General features: G+C 46.1%; 1 protein-coding gene across 2 annotated transcripts in view; it reads left to right on the forward strand.

The window, feature by feature from the left end:
- Window positions 1-3,873: 3,873 nt before the first annotated feature.
- The window catches only part of PMPCA (peptidase, mitochondrial processing subunit alpha), a 30,556-nt gene continuing 17,948 nt past the window's right edge, over window positions 3,874-16,481 (forward strand). The window contains exons 1-5 of one of the 2 annotated variants that reach the window (XM_085854589.1): window positions 3,874-4,066; window positions 6,265-6,464; window positions 6,648-6,727; window positions 6,835-6,917; window positions 13,845-13,939. In XM_085854589.1, coding sequence (XP_085710715.1) covers window positions 4,017-4,066; window positions 6,265-6,464; window positions 6,648-6,727; window positions 6,835-6,917; window positions 13,845-13,939 — 508 coding nt within the window. In that variant the 5' untranslated portion in view covers window positions 3,874-4,016. Of the gene's footprint in view, window positions 4,067-6,264; window positions 6,465-6,647; window positions 6,728-6,834; window positions 6,918-13,844; window positions 13,940-16,481 lie in introns of those variants that run through there. The other variant, XM_085854590.1, reaches the window with a different exon arrangement.

Here is a 16,481-nt window from a genome sequence, read left to right on the forward strand (position 1 = left end):
CGCATCGGCCACGCCTACGCAGCAACGTGTCCTGTCATTGGTTGGTAAATAAATGGCCATAACTTGGGAAGCACTTGTCCGATTAATATCAAACCTTGAAAAGGCACATACTCAGGTCCCCAGCAATATACCTGGCAAGTTTAAATTAGATCGGACCAGTGGTTGTCGAGAAACAGCGGTGACACGCGCACATGGACACATGCACGCACAGAGATTGCTGGAATTATAGATAGACTAGTAAGTGCCCGTAAAAAAATAAATAAATAAATATTCAAACCGCGAGCAACAAACAACAACCACACAGGCCGTTTCTTAGCTCTCGCGTGCCCGTACGTGCGTGGCGCGGAAGTTCGCATATCACAGTTACGATGATTCGCAATTTAGGTTTTAATGGCCAATTATTCAATTAGTGACAACGTATTTTGCTTTTTCGCAATGTCATCGCAAGGAAAAACAAAAAGAGAAGAGAAAAAAAATTACTTCCTGGTTCGGAGCATACCAGCACTCTGATGTTACCGAAATTTATGCACCGTCTCATGAAAACGATCATAACTTGCGGCATTGTGTTTATCTATAAATGCGCATAAGAAATCGAGAAATTATTAGAATACACGAAGTCATCATTATCCGGAAACCCGTACGTTGTAATCCGTAATGGGGAACGCGGCTGAGCTTCCCTTCCCCATCGGCCACGCCCACGCAACAACGTGTCTCGTCATTGGTTTGGTAAATAAATGGCCATAACTTGGGAAGCACTTGTCCGATTAATATCAAACCTTGAAAAGGCACATACTCAGGTCCCCAGCAATATACCTGGAAAGTTTCAATTAGATCGGACCAGCGGTTGTCGAGAAACAGCGGTCACAGTCACAGTCACAGACACAGACACAGACACAGACACAGACACAGACACAGACACAGACACAGACACAGACACAGACACAGACACAGACACAGACACAGACACAGACACAGACACAGACACAGACACACACACACACACACACACACACACACACACACACACACACACACACACACACTGCTGGAATTATAGATGATAATCGCGGTAATGACGTCATGACGTATTGAACGCAGGTTGTTGGCCACACCCCATCCGTATGAAGTGTGTGAAACGAATCTGCATGTCGGAATGAGTGAATAATACCCCTTCCCCTTAAACACGACGTGTATCTGAAGACGAAAATATGGAAACCTCCATCTCGGTTGTTTTAAAATATATATAATTCGTATTTCCGTGTACATGAGGAGGAGTTTCACACACGAGAGCAAAGATCTCTGGTGAGCCCAAGATGACGGGTTAAATGGGTCAAAGCAGGAATTTGTAACTCGTTCAGGGTGCCAGGGATACATCTTTAACGTCCACCGATTAATGTCAGCAGACGGGACACCCAATTTAACGCGCATCCGAGGGACGGGACACCCAGTTTAACGTGTATCCGAGGGACGGGACACCCAGTTTAACGCACATCCGAGGGACGGGACACCCAATTTAACGCGCATCCGAGGGACGGGACACCCAGTTTAACGCACATCCGAGGGACGGGACACCCAGTTTAACGTGTATCCGAGGGACGGGACACCCAGTTTAACGTGCATCCGAGGGACGGGACACCCAGTTTAACATGTATCCGAGGGACGGGACACCCAGTTTAACGCGTATCCGAGGGACGGGACACCCAGTTTAACGCGTATCCGAGGGACGGGACACCCAGTTTAACGCGCATGCGAGGGACGGGACACCCAGTTTAACGCGTATCCGAGGGACGGGACACCCAGTTTAACGCGTATCCGAGGGACGGGACACCCAGTTTAACGTGTATCCGAGGGACGGGACACCCAGTTTAACGCGCATGCGAGGGACGGGACACCCAGTTTAACGCGTATCCGAGGGACGGGACACCCAGTTTAACGCGTATCCGAGGGACGGGACACCCAGTTTAACGCGCATCCGAGGGACGGGACACCCAATTTAACGCGTATCCGAGGGACGGGACACCCAGTTTAACGTGTATCCGAGGGACGGGACACCCAGTTTAACGCGCATCCGAGGGACGGGACACCCAGTTTAACGCGCATCCGAGGGACGGGACACCCAGTTTAACGCGCATCCGAGGGACGGGACACCCAGTTTAACGCGTATCCGAGGGACGGGACACCCAGTTTAACGCGTATCCGAGGGACGGGACACCCAGTTTAACGCGCATGCGAGGGACGGGACACCCAGTTTAACGCGTATCCGAGGGACGGGACACCCAGTTTAACGCGTATCCGAGGGACGGGACACCCAGTTTAATGTGTATCCGAGGGACGGGACACCCAGTTTAACGTGTATCCGAGGGACGGGACACCCAGTTTAACGCGCATGCGAGGGACGGGACACCCAGTTTAACGCGTATCCGAGGGACGGGACACCCAGTTTAACGCGCATCCGAGGGACGGGACACCCAGTTTAACGTGTATCCGAGGGACGGGACACCCAGTTTAACGCGCATCCGAGGGACGGGACACCCAGTTTAACGCGCATCCGAGGGACGGGACACCCAGTTTAACGCGTATCCGAGGGACGGGACACCCAGTTTAACGTGTATCCGAGGGACGGGACACCCAGTTTAACGTGTATCCGAGGGACGGGACACCCAGTTTAACGCGTATCCGAGGGACGGGACACCCAGTTTAACGTGTATCCGAGGGACGGGACACCCAGTTTAACGTGTATCCGAGGGACGGGACACCCAGTTTAACGTGTATCCGAGGGACGGGACACCCAGTTTAACGTGTATCCGAGGGACGGGACACCCAGTTTAACGTGTATCCGAGGGACGGGACACATACTGATGAACCACCCAGCCTGACAGTTTATATCTGAGTCAGGATTCGAACCCAGTGGGCGAGACAGCTTGTAGGTGAGTGTGCACACCTGTCATCTTGTAACTTTAAAAAATAAAATTCTCCACGGGGAGACGCTCCGATGTTAATTTTTTTTGTGTCAATCGCTTTATAAGCGGTTGTGGAGAAAACGAATTTAAAAGCGAATTAAGGTGAAAAAGTGACGGAAGAAAATGAAGTGAGGACCTCAACTGACGTTCCACCGCATGGTCAAGGATGGTTGTGGACGCTTATGACGAGCTACTATTATTCCAGCCAACGTCGAGAAGACAACTTTCATTGGGTGGACAAAAAAATATATGTATATATTATTATTATTATTAAATATATAAGTAAATAATAAAATAAACAAATAAATAAATAAATACATTTTAAAACAGCCACAAGCCACGATGGTGTTAGTTGATGGTTACGAAATATCTTTGAAAAGATGATACCTAATACGTCACCAGCGTGACGATTTAAAAAAAAAAACTGACAAGGGCTTATTAACATTTATTCAAAAGGCGAAAGGGTTCGTGATTTGATATCCGTCATATCTTACACCGGAACTCCGTCATATCTTAAACCGGAACTCCGTCATATCTTACACCGGAACTCCTCCAATCATGATTTCACTCTGTGTCACCTGATATCTTTCAAAAGGCAGTGCGTATATCGAGTTTCCTGACGTAACCTTTGACTTAATATTGAGTGGAATTTCCTCTTGGTACGCGGATCTACCGTAATTCGTCTCTTTGGGATGAAAGGACGATTAAAAAACAACAACAACAACAACAACAACGTGTGAATAAAATCCCCACTGAACATGCACATGATGAAGACGATGTGCCAATCACGTCATCAGGGTAGAAGATCGCACCGACCTGCGGCCACAATTACACCTAAAATAAACTTTAAACAAGAAATAAAATCGAGTTACTGAGAACATTTGGGCGGGTGAAGGCTCGGAGGGTACATCAAGTGAATCGATCCACATCTACAGAAATATTTTGATATATTCACGGTAACTATAAGTGTGCTCGACATGTAATTTTTTTTGGAGGCTCATATTCAGGAATTTAACTAATTTTGTTTGTGAAAGGAAACACACCAGATCGACCAAAATGGCGGCAGCTCCTTACCGGGTTGTGAGGAGTTGGTGGCGGCAACAACGGTCGGTTGGTCCAACAGCTTCTCTGGTTGTCTCCCTCTCTCGGGCCCCGCTCTGTTGTGTTTGTGTGCCCGTGATCCACGGGAGGATTTTCACCGTGAGGAGGCCATTTTTGATTCCAACTGTCCGTTGAATTCCACACAATGTGGGACATGGACTTGTGTGGTGTTCTCAACGTTTGTTGGGGTTAACGACGACATTGTTCGTCTCCAATGGTGTTTCCATCCACGGAATCGACTGATTTAACGAGTCATTCTGTTAATTGTTTTGATGTCTATCACGTGCACTCTGTCTGACCGCGACACACCATCACCAAGGTCAATGAGAATTGTGGTCCTTTTGGAATTGTTGTAAAGATTCGTGCGGTGTATTAAAATCTAGTCGCTCGTCTAATGCTAAAGTATGAGAGTGCACCATACAGAATAGTACGGCAGTGCCTTCCATCCACACTTCCTTCCATCCACTCATCCTTCCATCCACTCATCCTTCCATCCACTCATCCTTCCTTTCATCCATCCACCCTTCGTTCCTTTCATCCATCCACACTTCCTTCCTTTCATCCATCCACCCTTCCGTCCTTTCATTCATCCACCCTTCCTTCCTTTCATCCATCCACCCTTCGTTCCTTTCATCCATCCACCCTTCGTTCCTTTCATCCATCCACACTTCCTTCCTTTCATCCATCCACCCTTCCGTCCTTTCATCCATCCACCCTTCCTTCCTTTCATCCATCTACCTTTCCTTCCTTTCATCCATCCACCCTTCCCTCCTTTCATCCATCCACCCTTCCTTCCTTTCATACATCCACCCTTCCTTCCTTTCATACATCCACCCTTCCTTCCTTTCATCCATCCACCCTTCCTTCCTTTCATCCATCCAGCCATCCTTCCTTTCATCCATCCATCCACCCATCCTTCCTTCTATCCACTCATCCTTCCTTCCTTCCATCCACTCATCCTTCCTGCAATCCACTCATCCTTCCTTTCATCCATCCACTCGTCCTTCCTTTCATCCATCCACTCGTCCTTCCTTTCATCGATCCACTCATCCTTCCTTTCATGCATCCACCCATCCTTCGTTTCATCCATCCACCCATCCTTCCTTCCTTCCTTCTATCCACTCATCCATCCTTCCTTCCATCCACTCATCCCTCCTGCAATCCACTCATCCTTCCTGAAATCCACTCATCCTTCCTTTCATACATCCACCCTTCCTTCCTTTCATACATCCACCCTTCCTTCCTTTCATACATCCACCCTTCCTTCCTTTCATACATCCACCCTTCCTTCCTTTCATACATCCACCCTTCCTTTCATACATCCACCCTTCCTTCCTTTCATACATCCACCCTTCCTTCCTTTCATCCATCCACCCTTCCTTCCTTTCATCCATCCACCCTTCCTTTCATACATCCACCCATCCTTCCTTTCATCCATCCACCCATCCTTCCTTCTATCCACTCATCCTTCCTTCCTTCCATCCACTCATCCTTCCTGAAATCCACTCATCCTTCCTTTCATCCATCCACTCGTCCTTCCTTTCATCCATACACTCGTCCTTCCTTTCATCCATCCACTCATCCTTCCTTTCATGCATCCACTCATCCTTCCTTTCATCCATCCACCCATCCTTCGTTTCATCCATCCACCCATCCTTCCTTCCTTCCTTCTATCCACTCATCCATCCTTCCTTCCATCCACTCATCCATCCTTCCTTCCATCCACTCATCCTTCCTTTCATCCATCCACCCGTCCTTCCTTTCATCCATCCACTCATCCTTCCTTTCATCCATCCACTCGTCCTTCCTTTCACCCATACACTCGTCCTTCCTTTCATCCATACACTCGTCCTTCCTTTCATCCATACACTCGTCCTTCCTTTCATCCATACACTCGTCCTTCCTTTCATCCATACACTCGTCCTTCCTTTCATCCATACACTCGTCCTTCCTTTCATCCATACACTCGTCCTTCCTTTCATCCATACACTCGTCCTTCCTTTCATCCATACACTCGTCCTTCCTTTCATCCATACACTCGTCCTTCCTTTCATCCATACACTCGTCCTTCCTTTCATCCATACACTCGTCCTTCCTTTCATCCATACACTCGTCCTTCCACCCAAAACTAAAACATTGACACCACCAAGGATGATGCATACAATGTATCATAACATCATTACATAAACATGTGTCTTTGCAGACTTGGCCAAGCTGTCCGGAGGCGCTTCTGTACTGGAGGCCAGACCTCGGTGCCTCTAAACATACCACTGCCCAGTGTACCGCAGCCAATCTATGCCAAGGCTACCGGCTCAGAGACCTACGATACGAGCATTACGACCCTCGAGAATGGTCTTCGTGTTTCCTCACAACACAAATTTGGAAAATTCTGCACCGTGGGAAGTGCGTATTGTTTTCCGGGAAGAAAAAAATAAATGACTTTGCGGTAGTTCCGACATAGTTTGAAATCTGTTTTTTTTCCTGTCACCTGCTGCCTACTCCAGTAGTACCTGATATGAGTGTTTTGCAGCAGCAACAGCTGTAAGCACCGGATGCAGATGTTCCTCATCGTGTTTATTTTTGCAGTCCTGGTCAATGCTGGTTCCCGCTACGAGGCCAAGTACCCCAGTGGTCTATCTCATTTTCTGGAAAAGCTGGCGTTCTCGGTGCGTGCGTGCTTGCGCTCATGTCCCTGTCTGTTGTACCCACTTGAGTAATTCTCGTGACTGCCAGTAATACCTCCACATTTTGCGTCTGTTCTCTCTTTGTGCAGTCTACTTCAAAGTTTGGGAGCAGGGATGAAATTTTAACCATGTTGGAGCAGCATGGTGGTATCTGTGATTGCCAAACATCCAGGTGGGTTGTGCTTGTTCCCAATGCATTCTTTGCTATCCCATGGTCCAAATTTTTGTTTTGTTTTTTTTAACTGTTAACAATTTATCCAAATGTGTTTGTTCTCACAAGCAATAATGTCAAGCAGTTGAAAGAGCTGCACCTCGAAACACATAGCCCGCATAGTGACACGGTCGCCTGCCACTTTGGTCAACCTCCTGCATCGTTTTCGCCTCTGGGGTAGGACACTGCCTCGGTGCAGGCTATAATGGGAGACCATGATGGGGCGATCTGGACGATGGCCCCCACCAGATGTTATCAGCTGACATGACCTCTGTGACCGATCTTCTCCCACGCAACCCTTGTTTGGCCGTGTGGGAAGGACTCGCCGTGGGGCTGGATCTCCCAACCTGGATGATTGAGGTTAGGCGGCCTGGCCTGGGGCCCCAGATGACAAAGTGGCCAGATGGCAAGGAGGCCTCAGCTAAAAGGGGAGTCCACTTGGGCCTCCCCCTCTCCTGGCAAATTCTCAATCTGATGCACCTGTGGTGGTTTTCATCGGCGACCACAACTGCCAGACAAGCTCTTGGCATTCCGATGACGATCCTCGTGGGGTGCCGAGGCCCACAGCCGTTCCGCATCTGTAATGACCGCCTGGATCCGGCCTGGTCTCCATCCATGGTGCGAACTCAAGAAAAGCAGGTCTCCCAATCGGGGTCCGCCTCTGCACGGACGAACACCCACGGTCAATGCACTATGCATCCCTTCTCGTATAGGTCTTCACAGTGCGCTGGGAGTGCCAGGCCAACCTTCCAGGGGTCCCCTGCAGATTTTGCCAGCCCAAGCCCTCAATCAAACGACTCGATCAAACTGTACAAATGCCTAGTGCACAGGATGGCAATACCTGTGTACCAGGCATATGTACAAATTTAAAAGAATGTCAGTTCCAGTAAAGACAAACAAGCTGCGTTGGCTGCACCATGTGGTCAATGAACAGTAAAGTGCTCACCTTTCCACCAGAAGTAGTAGTCACTGATGTTTAGGATGGCCACCCTTTGTCAGAACAAGAAAGAGAGATTGAAAAATGACAGGCTTTAATTCCACATTCATCCAATGTTACTATATTAATCTTCCCATCTTCTCACATCAAAATTTAAATTGCACACTCAGTTGCTAAGGGCCCTGTCACACCTTGACGTTTTAGCCAGCGTATGGCAAGGTATCAAAATGTATGTAAAACGCTGGTGTACGCTGAACTATTGATGCTTTTTTAAAAGTTTTGGGCGTATAATAACGTGTTGGACGTATGCATAACGTATTAGTAACATACACAGAACGTTTCAATTACATATAGATAACTTGTACCAACGAATGCTGAGCGTGTTGTCGGTGTTCACAACCTATGCCCAACGATTGTGTAACTTATGCAGAGCGCGCGGCAGCGTATCGCCGACGAACACGTGACGTAGGCTATTCATAGGCTGCGGCTCGACGATTCAAATCATAACCGCACTAGACATCGAAGTGTGAAGCTGCTGTCACACCTTGACGTTTTAGCCAGCGTATGCCGACGTATGAAAAATTTGCCGAACCAAGCTGGCACACGTCAAATACGTTATGGGTAAGTTTTGTATACGTTAAGAGCACGCTGGCATACGTCGTCATACGCCGTGTACGTCGAGAAATTTTCAGCATGTTGATTTTCGATTTCGATTTCACTTCGGTTTCTAGTGCGCTTATGATTTAAATCGTTGAGCGGCAACCTTTTAATTATATTATATTATAACTGCACGAGAAATCGAAGTGTTAACATCACCGTCATACCGAAGAAAAAAAAAACAGGGAGTCTGGAACACTGACGAAAACCATTACCTTGACGTGTTTCGACTTATGAGTACCTTACAAGTAACGTGTGTCGACGTGTGTCAACGATCGTGTTACGTGCCTACAACACGTTACTCATAGGTTAGAAATAAGTTTTGGGTACGCCAAACATTACCTCGACGTGTTTCGACTTATGAGTAACTTACAAGTAACGTGTGTCAACGATCGTGTAACGTGCCTACAACTTATGGCCAGCATTATGTGGAACGTGTGAGTCATACGCTGGCATACGTCGGGAAATTTCAAGCATGGAAAACTTGTCTAACAGCTTGGCTGCTATGACGTATGCCAGCGTGCTCTTAACGTATACAAACTTACCCATAACGTATTCGACGTGTGCCAGCGTTTTAGCCAAATTTTTCATACATCAGGCATACATTGGCTAAATCGCCAAGGTGTGACAGGGCCTTAAGACTACATTGACCTTGCAGCGAAGATTCAGACTTTAAGTACAAAGTGGATGAAATATGTCAATTCTCCAGAGACCGTATGCAGCAAATGCTGGTTTGGCACGAGGGTTCATGGCCGCCACTCCAGTGAAGAGATACTGACTTCTCCATTTTTCTGCACCTCCTCCCCAATTTCACTACCTCTCACTTAAATGCTACACGCTCACTATAATTGCATCATTGACGACCGCACTACGCTGGGGTACTGTCATCGGTGTCACTTCCAGCTGAGGACGATGCTGTTATCGTCCATCTCCCTCTCGTGCTCTGCCAACGCTTCAACACCTGATGTGCATGCATGTTTGTCTGTACATGTCTGTGTCTGGGTTTTTTTATGGAGGAACAGTTACCCCTTTTCCACTGTTCACCGACCATCTCTTTATTTTATTTTATTTTTTAAACACAATGGTGTGTGTGCTTGCACGCGTGCACGCTAGCTGAAGTACCCAGCATTGCACGGGGAAATTCGATGCAATATATATATATATATATATATATATATATATATATATATATATATATATATATATATATATATATATATATATATATATATATATATATATATATATATATATTTCCAGGGTGACAAATTGGGGAATGTTGACCTTATGGTTTTGTATGAATTGCCAATCTGGGCGTTGCAAAATGCGCTTGGACTTGCATCGAAATGCTTCACCTTCCAAGGATTCTCAACATGTTGCCCTGGAGGCTGCTTGTCTTGCATGTTTATCCTCAAGCCGAGCCCATGTCTGCTCTCAAGTCCCAACTGACTTGTAAACTGCCATTCTCTTTGCATCCGATTTGTTTCTGCCCACCTGGGGTCTTTTTTTTTGGCGGCATGTGGTAGTACAGGGTGTACAGAAATGAACGGTGGGGTTTTGTGAGCAGATTGATTTTAGAAAAAAAAACAAAAAAAAAACATGCTCGCTGTGCATTGTGCTGTTGTTTATTTGATTAACCAACTCAAAAAGTTTTTTTCTACGTTGCAGTTTTATCCATTTCAAAAGATTTTTGAAATAGTATTGCATGACTTCAATGCACATGTGCACCATTAACAGTGTGGCACACATCATATCGACATGCAGTTTTTGTCCATGCTCGGTCAAGAATCTGGCGTAAAACTTTCAGTTACTCTCGTGATGTTTTCTTGTAAGTGGTTATGCCAGTAACTGGGTATTATAGTTGCTACTTTTATGACAATGTCATAAAACTCCACCATTCATACAGTATGTGTACACCCTGTATTTCTCATGCAAGTTAGGTAAGTTAAGATATTTCTTAACGGAAGTGTTCCCTTGGGAGTTGCAGAAGTTCTCCGGCAGGCATCTTACCATGCCGATCTTCGTGACACGGTAGATCAAAGTTAAAAAAGCAGTAGACGGATCGTACAGAGACGGGGAGGATTAGAGGTCGGGGAGGAACGTAGCAAGGGAATACACAGTTTCCGTTATTAGCTTGCATACATAATATGACCTCAACATATGATCTTCACAAAACGATTGCGGCAGCGTGTAAGCACCATACACGCTCGAGGCCGAAACACTGAAGTATTATAATAGACCTGTGTAAAGCATTATTTTTAACAACAGGCGCACATGTAAACACAATAATAATTAAAGTTGTGTTTTTGATCACTACAACGTCAACATACGATCTTCACAATGCATATTGCTTGAACGACGCTTCCGAGAAAAAATGCAGGCAGTGTGTTGGCACAAGACCCAATCGAGGACTAAAAGCCTATCATCTGATTTTAATTTTTGTTTTTATCAAACATAGCCCTTAACCTTCCTCTGGATGAAAGAGCAGGCCATTCAGAGTTTGGTTGCACTGGTTCCTGCAGGGTATGAATGCATGAGCAAACACACAAACTTTCTTCTTTATATATTAATGACGAAAACTTCAAAATTGATCACTTGGCATTTTACATCATGAAACATTACAGTGTTGTCCAGCAACACAAGATATGGTTATAGTATGTGCCAAAAAATTTCAGGTGTACAATATCACCATGTTGCGGTTCTGTAAAACTGGCACTCCTCCGAGGCAATGGCACCCAATATATAGTGATCCTAAGACGGTTATTTCATTAGTATTTCTTTAGTTAGCTCTTTCTACATGTCTCGTGGGTAAATGGGAAAGATGTGTTGCGTCGGGCTTTTAGTTTGGTCTTCAATCCTCTATTCTCTTATTTCATTGCTTTACTTCACTTTATCTCATTCACGAACCACGCATGCAGAAAAGTAACGATGCCGAGAGTGTGAGGAAACACCGTGAGGTCCATTAGCATACGCGCACCATTTTCTGTTCAAACTGCGTGCCAAAATCCAACTGCAGCCTCACCTCAGACCCTCGTTATGCTCACCGTAATGCTTCCCAAAACCACTCCACGTGTCTTCTTAAAAATCCCCACAACAATCTTGGTCCACACCTTCACCACAAACGCCACAGCTACAATCATCTCCAACCTCTTCGCCGCAACGCCACATCTACAACCACTATACCAATCTCTTCACCACAAATTCCACAATGCTTCTCTCACCTTCCTATAACCGCCACAACTGCCATCAACCCATTGGACGCTCAACACAGTCTCAGAGGATACCGAAGGAAAAAGGGTATTGAGAATCGGGGTGTTTTGGTGTGTACACTAGTGTGCACTGGGGTTCATTCGAAGATGTGCGGATTGCTCTGGGGTTTCCCCAAATAACCACGCTTAAATGGAGTCCAGTGCACGTTCGGGGCCGGAGAGCACTTCTGAAGACTCTCGTCCAATGTTAATTACAGAGCTCTGACGCGTGGCACAGTGCAAGGGCAAATTAAGCCATTTTAGATTACGAAGCCTGGCGGGGCGTGGCTACGGCCCGGGGTGACTGCTATGCGCCAATGGGGGAGCTCGGAAACACCTACAGGATCGTTTGATCTGATTCTTAGCTCCTCCCTCACTCAGGGCCCATAAAAGGATCAATTTGGCTCGCCGCCACTTGCTCCTACTTTGTCCTGGCTCCACGAGGCAGTCCTGTAAGAACTCTCTCTCTCTCTCGCGACCGAGCGAAATCTTGTCACAATTCAGCGTGACCGAGAGGAGAGGGCGGAGCAGCCAAGCGAGGAAATTGTGGTGGAGCAAGAAATTGCCAGAATGGGCCGGGACCACCCCTGAGTCATTGACGCTCAGTTTCACTGCATCCAGCAGCCAACATTGACATTTACAGACCCTCACACAACTACGTTAAAGTCTCTCTCTCGCGCATCTTCTCTCCCATCTTTGTCTCATCCACTGTGGACGCACAAGGGCAATTGGCGAGGGCAAGTCCTGAGTAACCGTTCTTTTAGAGCGACCTCACTGACTCGCACCTCTCACACTTCCCTCTTACACCACACTGCATGACACGCTGCACTACATTCACAGCTCATTCACACACCACAGACACCTTCAGTTTTCCTTCCTCCTCCCTCTTCCTAAGTGATTGGACCATGCCAGGTACCACGAGGTCGCTACTCCTCAACTACCTCTCCTCTTTCTGGGGTGTGTGTGCGTGTGTGTGTGTGTGTGTGTGTGTGTGTGTGTGTGTGTGTGTGTGTGTGTGTGTGTGTGTGTGTGTGTGTGTGTGTGTGTGTGTCGGCAGTGGCGGTGCATGTCATGTATAGTGCAAGTTAAGACTATAAGTTTATCGGGGTAAATCTGCACTGTCTTCTTTTGTGAATATTGCATTTCTTTTGTCGCACCCACAAATTCCTTGTCTTCCCCTGCTTTACATCTGTGAATAAACCCATACGATACCACAGAACTTTCCTCGCTTTGTTATAATAAATTTGCTTCGTTATCAATGTACCCAGCTCATTTTTGTCTTTTCCTCCTTTGGTCCAGCAAGGTCCACAGATTAGCCTAGCCGGAAAGTTACACCCCCAAAATCTGCTTATTAGCCAGTGTGTACTTGGCAGCTCTGCTCGGCTGTACCTGAAACGGTATGTAATGCAAGTACGCATCGAGGGCACGATTCCCCGACAAGGCGACTGCGTGTTCCCAGTTAAACAGTAGTCAGACGGAGGACACTGGGTCACATGGTAAAATGATTGGTGTTCACGGTCAATTAGCGACCCACCGCGACACAAACTCATTCGTTTGTGATGGCTTGCGATTCCCGGTGAGTCCGGGGAGCAACCAGGGATATCTACTCCCTCGTAGTACCCCCGTGACTCTGGGACGGAACAACCACTTTAAGATGCTCACCGAAAGTGGGCCAATGCTAGTATGTACGAATACTCTCATTTGATTTGATGTTTCCCCCCATTTTATGGGTCCATCCCATGTATTCTATTTATCTGAATTGTTCCATTTTGACCTTTATGTTTGTTGCTAGGAGGGGGAGGTGGTTTTAAAAAGCAAATGCTCCAGTATTGAGTGATCCACTGAGCTGAATGCTATTTGGCCAAGTAAGATGTACGTCTGCCTTTCCCATACCAAAGAGTCGTGATTTGATTAATTGAATCATTATGGGAGCAAGTGGATAGCTGTGCAATGGGATTAGGTGAAGTTGGGTGCAATAGAGAGATGGTACTGCATCAAATTATTTGTTTCAATGAAAGTATTTTTGTTTGTTCTTCTTTAACGTAGAGACACCACCATGTACGCTGTGTCTGCGGATAGTGCGGGCTTGGAAGCTGTTGTTGATCTCTTGGCTGAGGTTGTCCTGAAGCCAAGACTTGCAGGTACGTTTGTGGTCACATTGTACCATAATGCCATCCTGTGTAAACAATAATATATCTCACTACAATTTAGTTTATTATGAGCCACTCTAGCCTTGAAAATGTGATCTTATTGTGTGCTCACTGGAAAGCATCTGCGGTCCAAAATTGAGCCAACTTCACATTTGCCTATTTGGGCTGGCAGGATGGTCTGGAGGTACGCACACTCTCTTTTAAGCTGTCTACCCTGGGTTTGAATCTCGACCCAGCTATAATTAAACTGTCATCTCAGTGTTTCACAGGCAGGGCGGTTCACCAATGTATGTGCCATCCCTCGGATGGATGTTAAATGGACATCTCGTCTGCCAGCATTCGTTGGTGGGCATTAATGATCCCACAGTGTCCTTCATGAAGAGTAGGCCAGTATTCGCCGGCACCGTGAACAAATGCCAAATTCCTGCCCTAACCAGCAGGGGAGCACTGCATCAGTGGCACAGCCATGCTCCCAGCAATGATTTAAACCAGCAGCGACAGGCTGCACACGAAATGAATGAATTTGCCCATTCTCCTCGACAAATCCAAATTTACCAATAAAATGTCTTGATTATGGCTAAAAACTGTAAGCTCAGGGTTTATCCACAGTCATTAGTTCCAAAACCTTTGAGTACTTTTATTCCTCAATTAATATTATGAGTGTACAAAGTACAAAATTTTTCCAAAAACCTTTTTTGCATAAAACACTGCCCAGCACTCACTGAAGAACCTCTAAAAGTTTGACAAAGATCCGTTTGGCCATCTCAGAGGAAAACAGCAAAACACACACACACACACACACACACACACACACACACACACACACACACACACACACACACACACACACACACACACACACACACACCTCTTATAGTTCCATATTACAACTTACTGTTTGGGAGTGGCAGGATAAATTGGAGGTATGTCCGCTCTCCTTTAAGCTGTCAAGCCTGGGTTAGAATCTTGGCCCAGCTATAAACGGTCACCATGATGGGAAGGGCGATTAATGCATAGTATATCGGATGGAGGTTAAACTGGGTTTCCCGTCTTCTCATATTGGTTTGTCGATGTTAAAGACCACACGATGTCACTCACGAAGTGGAGGCAAGTCTTCACCAGCATCTTCATCATTCATCAGCATCTAATTAGTGTTCTGATCTTCGTGGAGGTTCCTCGACACCAGATTACACTGTTTGCTATGTCAATGTTGTTGCTCTGTGGGCAGCAGCTTCTACAATACAAATATATTGACCAGGTGGTTCACATGTTTTTTTCACAAGGATGTAAATTTGCATGGCTTTGCTGGATCTTCAAAGAAGCAGTCCTCGTTCATTTCCTTCACTTTTGCTTCGGCTGATCCATCAAATCTCAGATTTCTGAAGAAAGTAAAATGTGCCGGATGGTTGCTAGTGAAAGGAAAGATTTGGGATGCAGTTAACATCCACTGAATATGTATACGGCCTATAACCTTTCAGCATTTCCTTACTCTAACCGTGTCCACTATGTTGGGGGAGGGAAGCTGGGAGGAGGTTGTTTTTGTGAAATGTGTGTGCTGTGTCATTACTTTGTTCAGGGGAAGACACTGTTCTTGTAGCACTGCAAGAACAAAATCCTTGGAGATTGTGCCAACGCACTTTTATTTGTCAATATGGTGAATGCAGCAGTCAGCAGCTCGGCTAAAAGGTTGTGGCTACAACTTGTGATTCCACATTCTTTCATAGCTAGATGTCATGAGAATTCTCTAATGTACTCCAACTTCCAAGATAAAGATGATATATTTCTCACCTCCTCTGTCCTTTAATTCCAACAGGTTAGGGGTCGGCCACTCGGATCCGTCTTCTCCATCCCCCTCGGTACTCATCTTCCTCTCAATCCCATGCTCTTCAAATCTCTTTCCACTTCCTCCCTCCACCTTAATCTGTCATCCTCTTGATCTTTCCCCTCTAATTGGCTCGTTTCATGCTCTTGATTGGTTCTTCATCCTTTTTCCTCATCACATGTCCAAACTGCCGCAACCTCGTCTCTCCAATCCTTTCTGTGATACAACTCCAGCTCTGTTGCGTATCTCCTCATTCCTCAACCATCCTCTTGGTGATACTCGAAGAATCCAATGAAGTATTCTCATCGTTGTCCTCTCCAGCACCTCTTCCCTTTTTCACAAAGCCCATGTTCCTGTACCATACATTATAACCAGCCTCATCACTGTTTTGTACATTTTAACCTTCCATTTTCTCAGTATCCTTCTATCCACTAACCTCCTTCCATTTTGCCAATGCTGCCTTCACTCTGTCCTGGATTTCTGCTTCACAACCTCCTCCTTCCTTTATTGTTGGACCAAGGTATTTGAATTTGTCCATTTGTGTCAGCTGTCCACCCCTTATATTGATAACATTGACCCTCTCTACACCAGTCTTACCACACACCATTACGTCTGTCTTTCTCTGCATTTGTAATTGTAATTTTCCTCTGTAATTTTCAATGTAAGATGTCCCCTTTCTGTTTGAAAGTTGGTATTATTATTATACTCTTC

This window comes from Eptatretus burgeri, chromosome 14 (genome assembly GCF_056783735.1).
Source record: "Eptatretus burgeri isolate ZD-2024b chromosome 14, Ebu_testis_v1, whole genome shotgun sequence".
In the NCBI taxonomy this organism is placed as follows: Eukaryota; Metazoa; Chordata; class Myxini; order Myxiniformes; family Myxinidae; genus Eptatretus; species Eptatretus burgeri.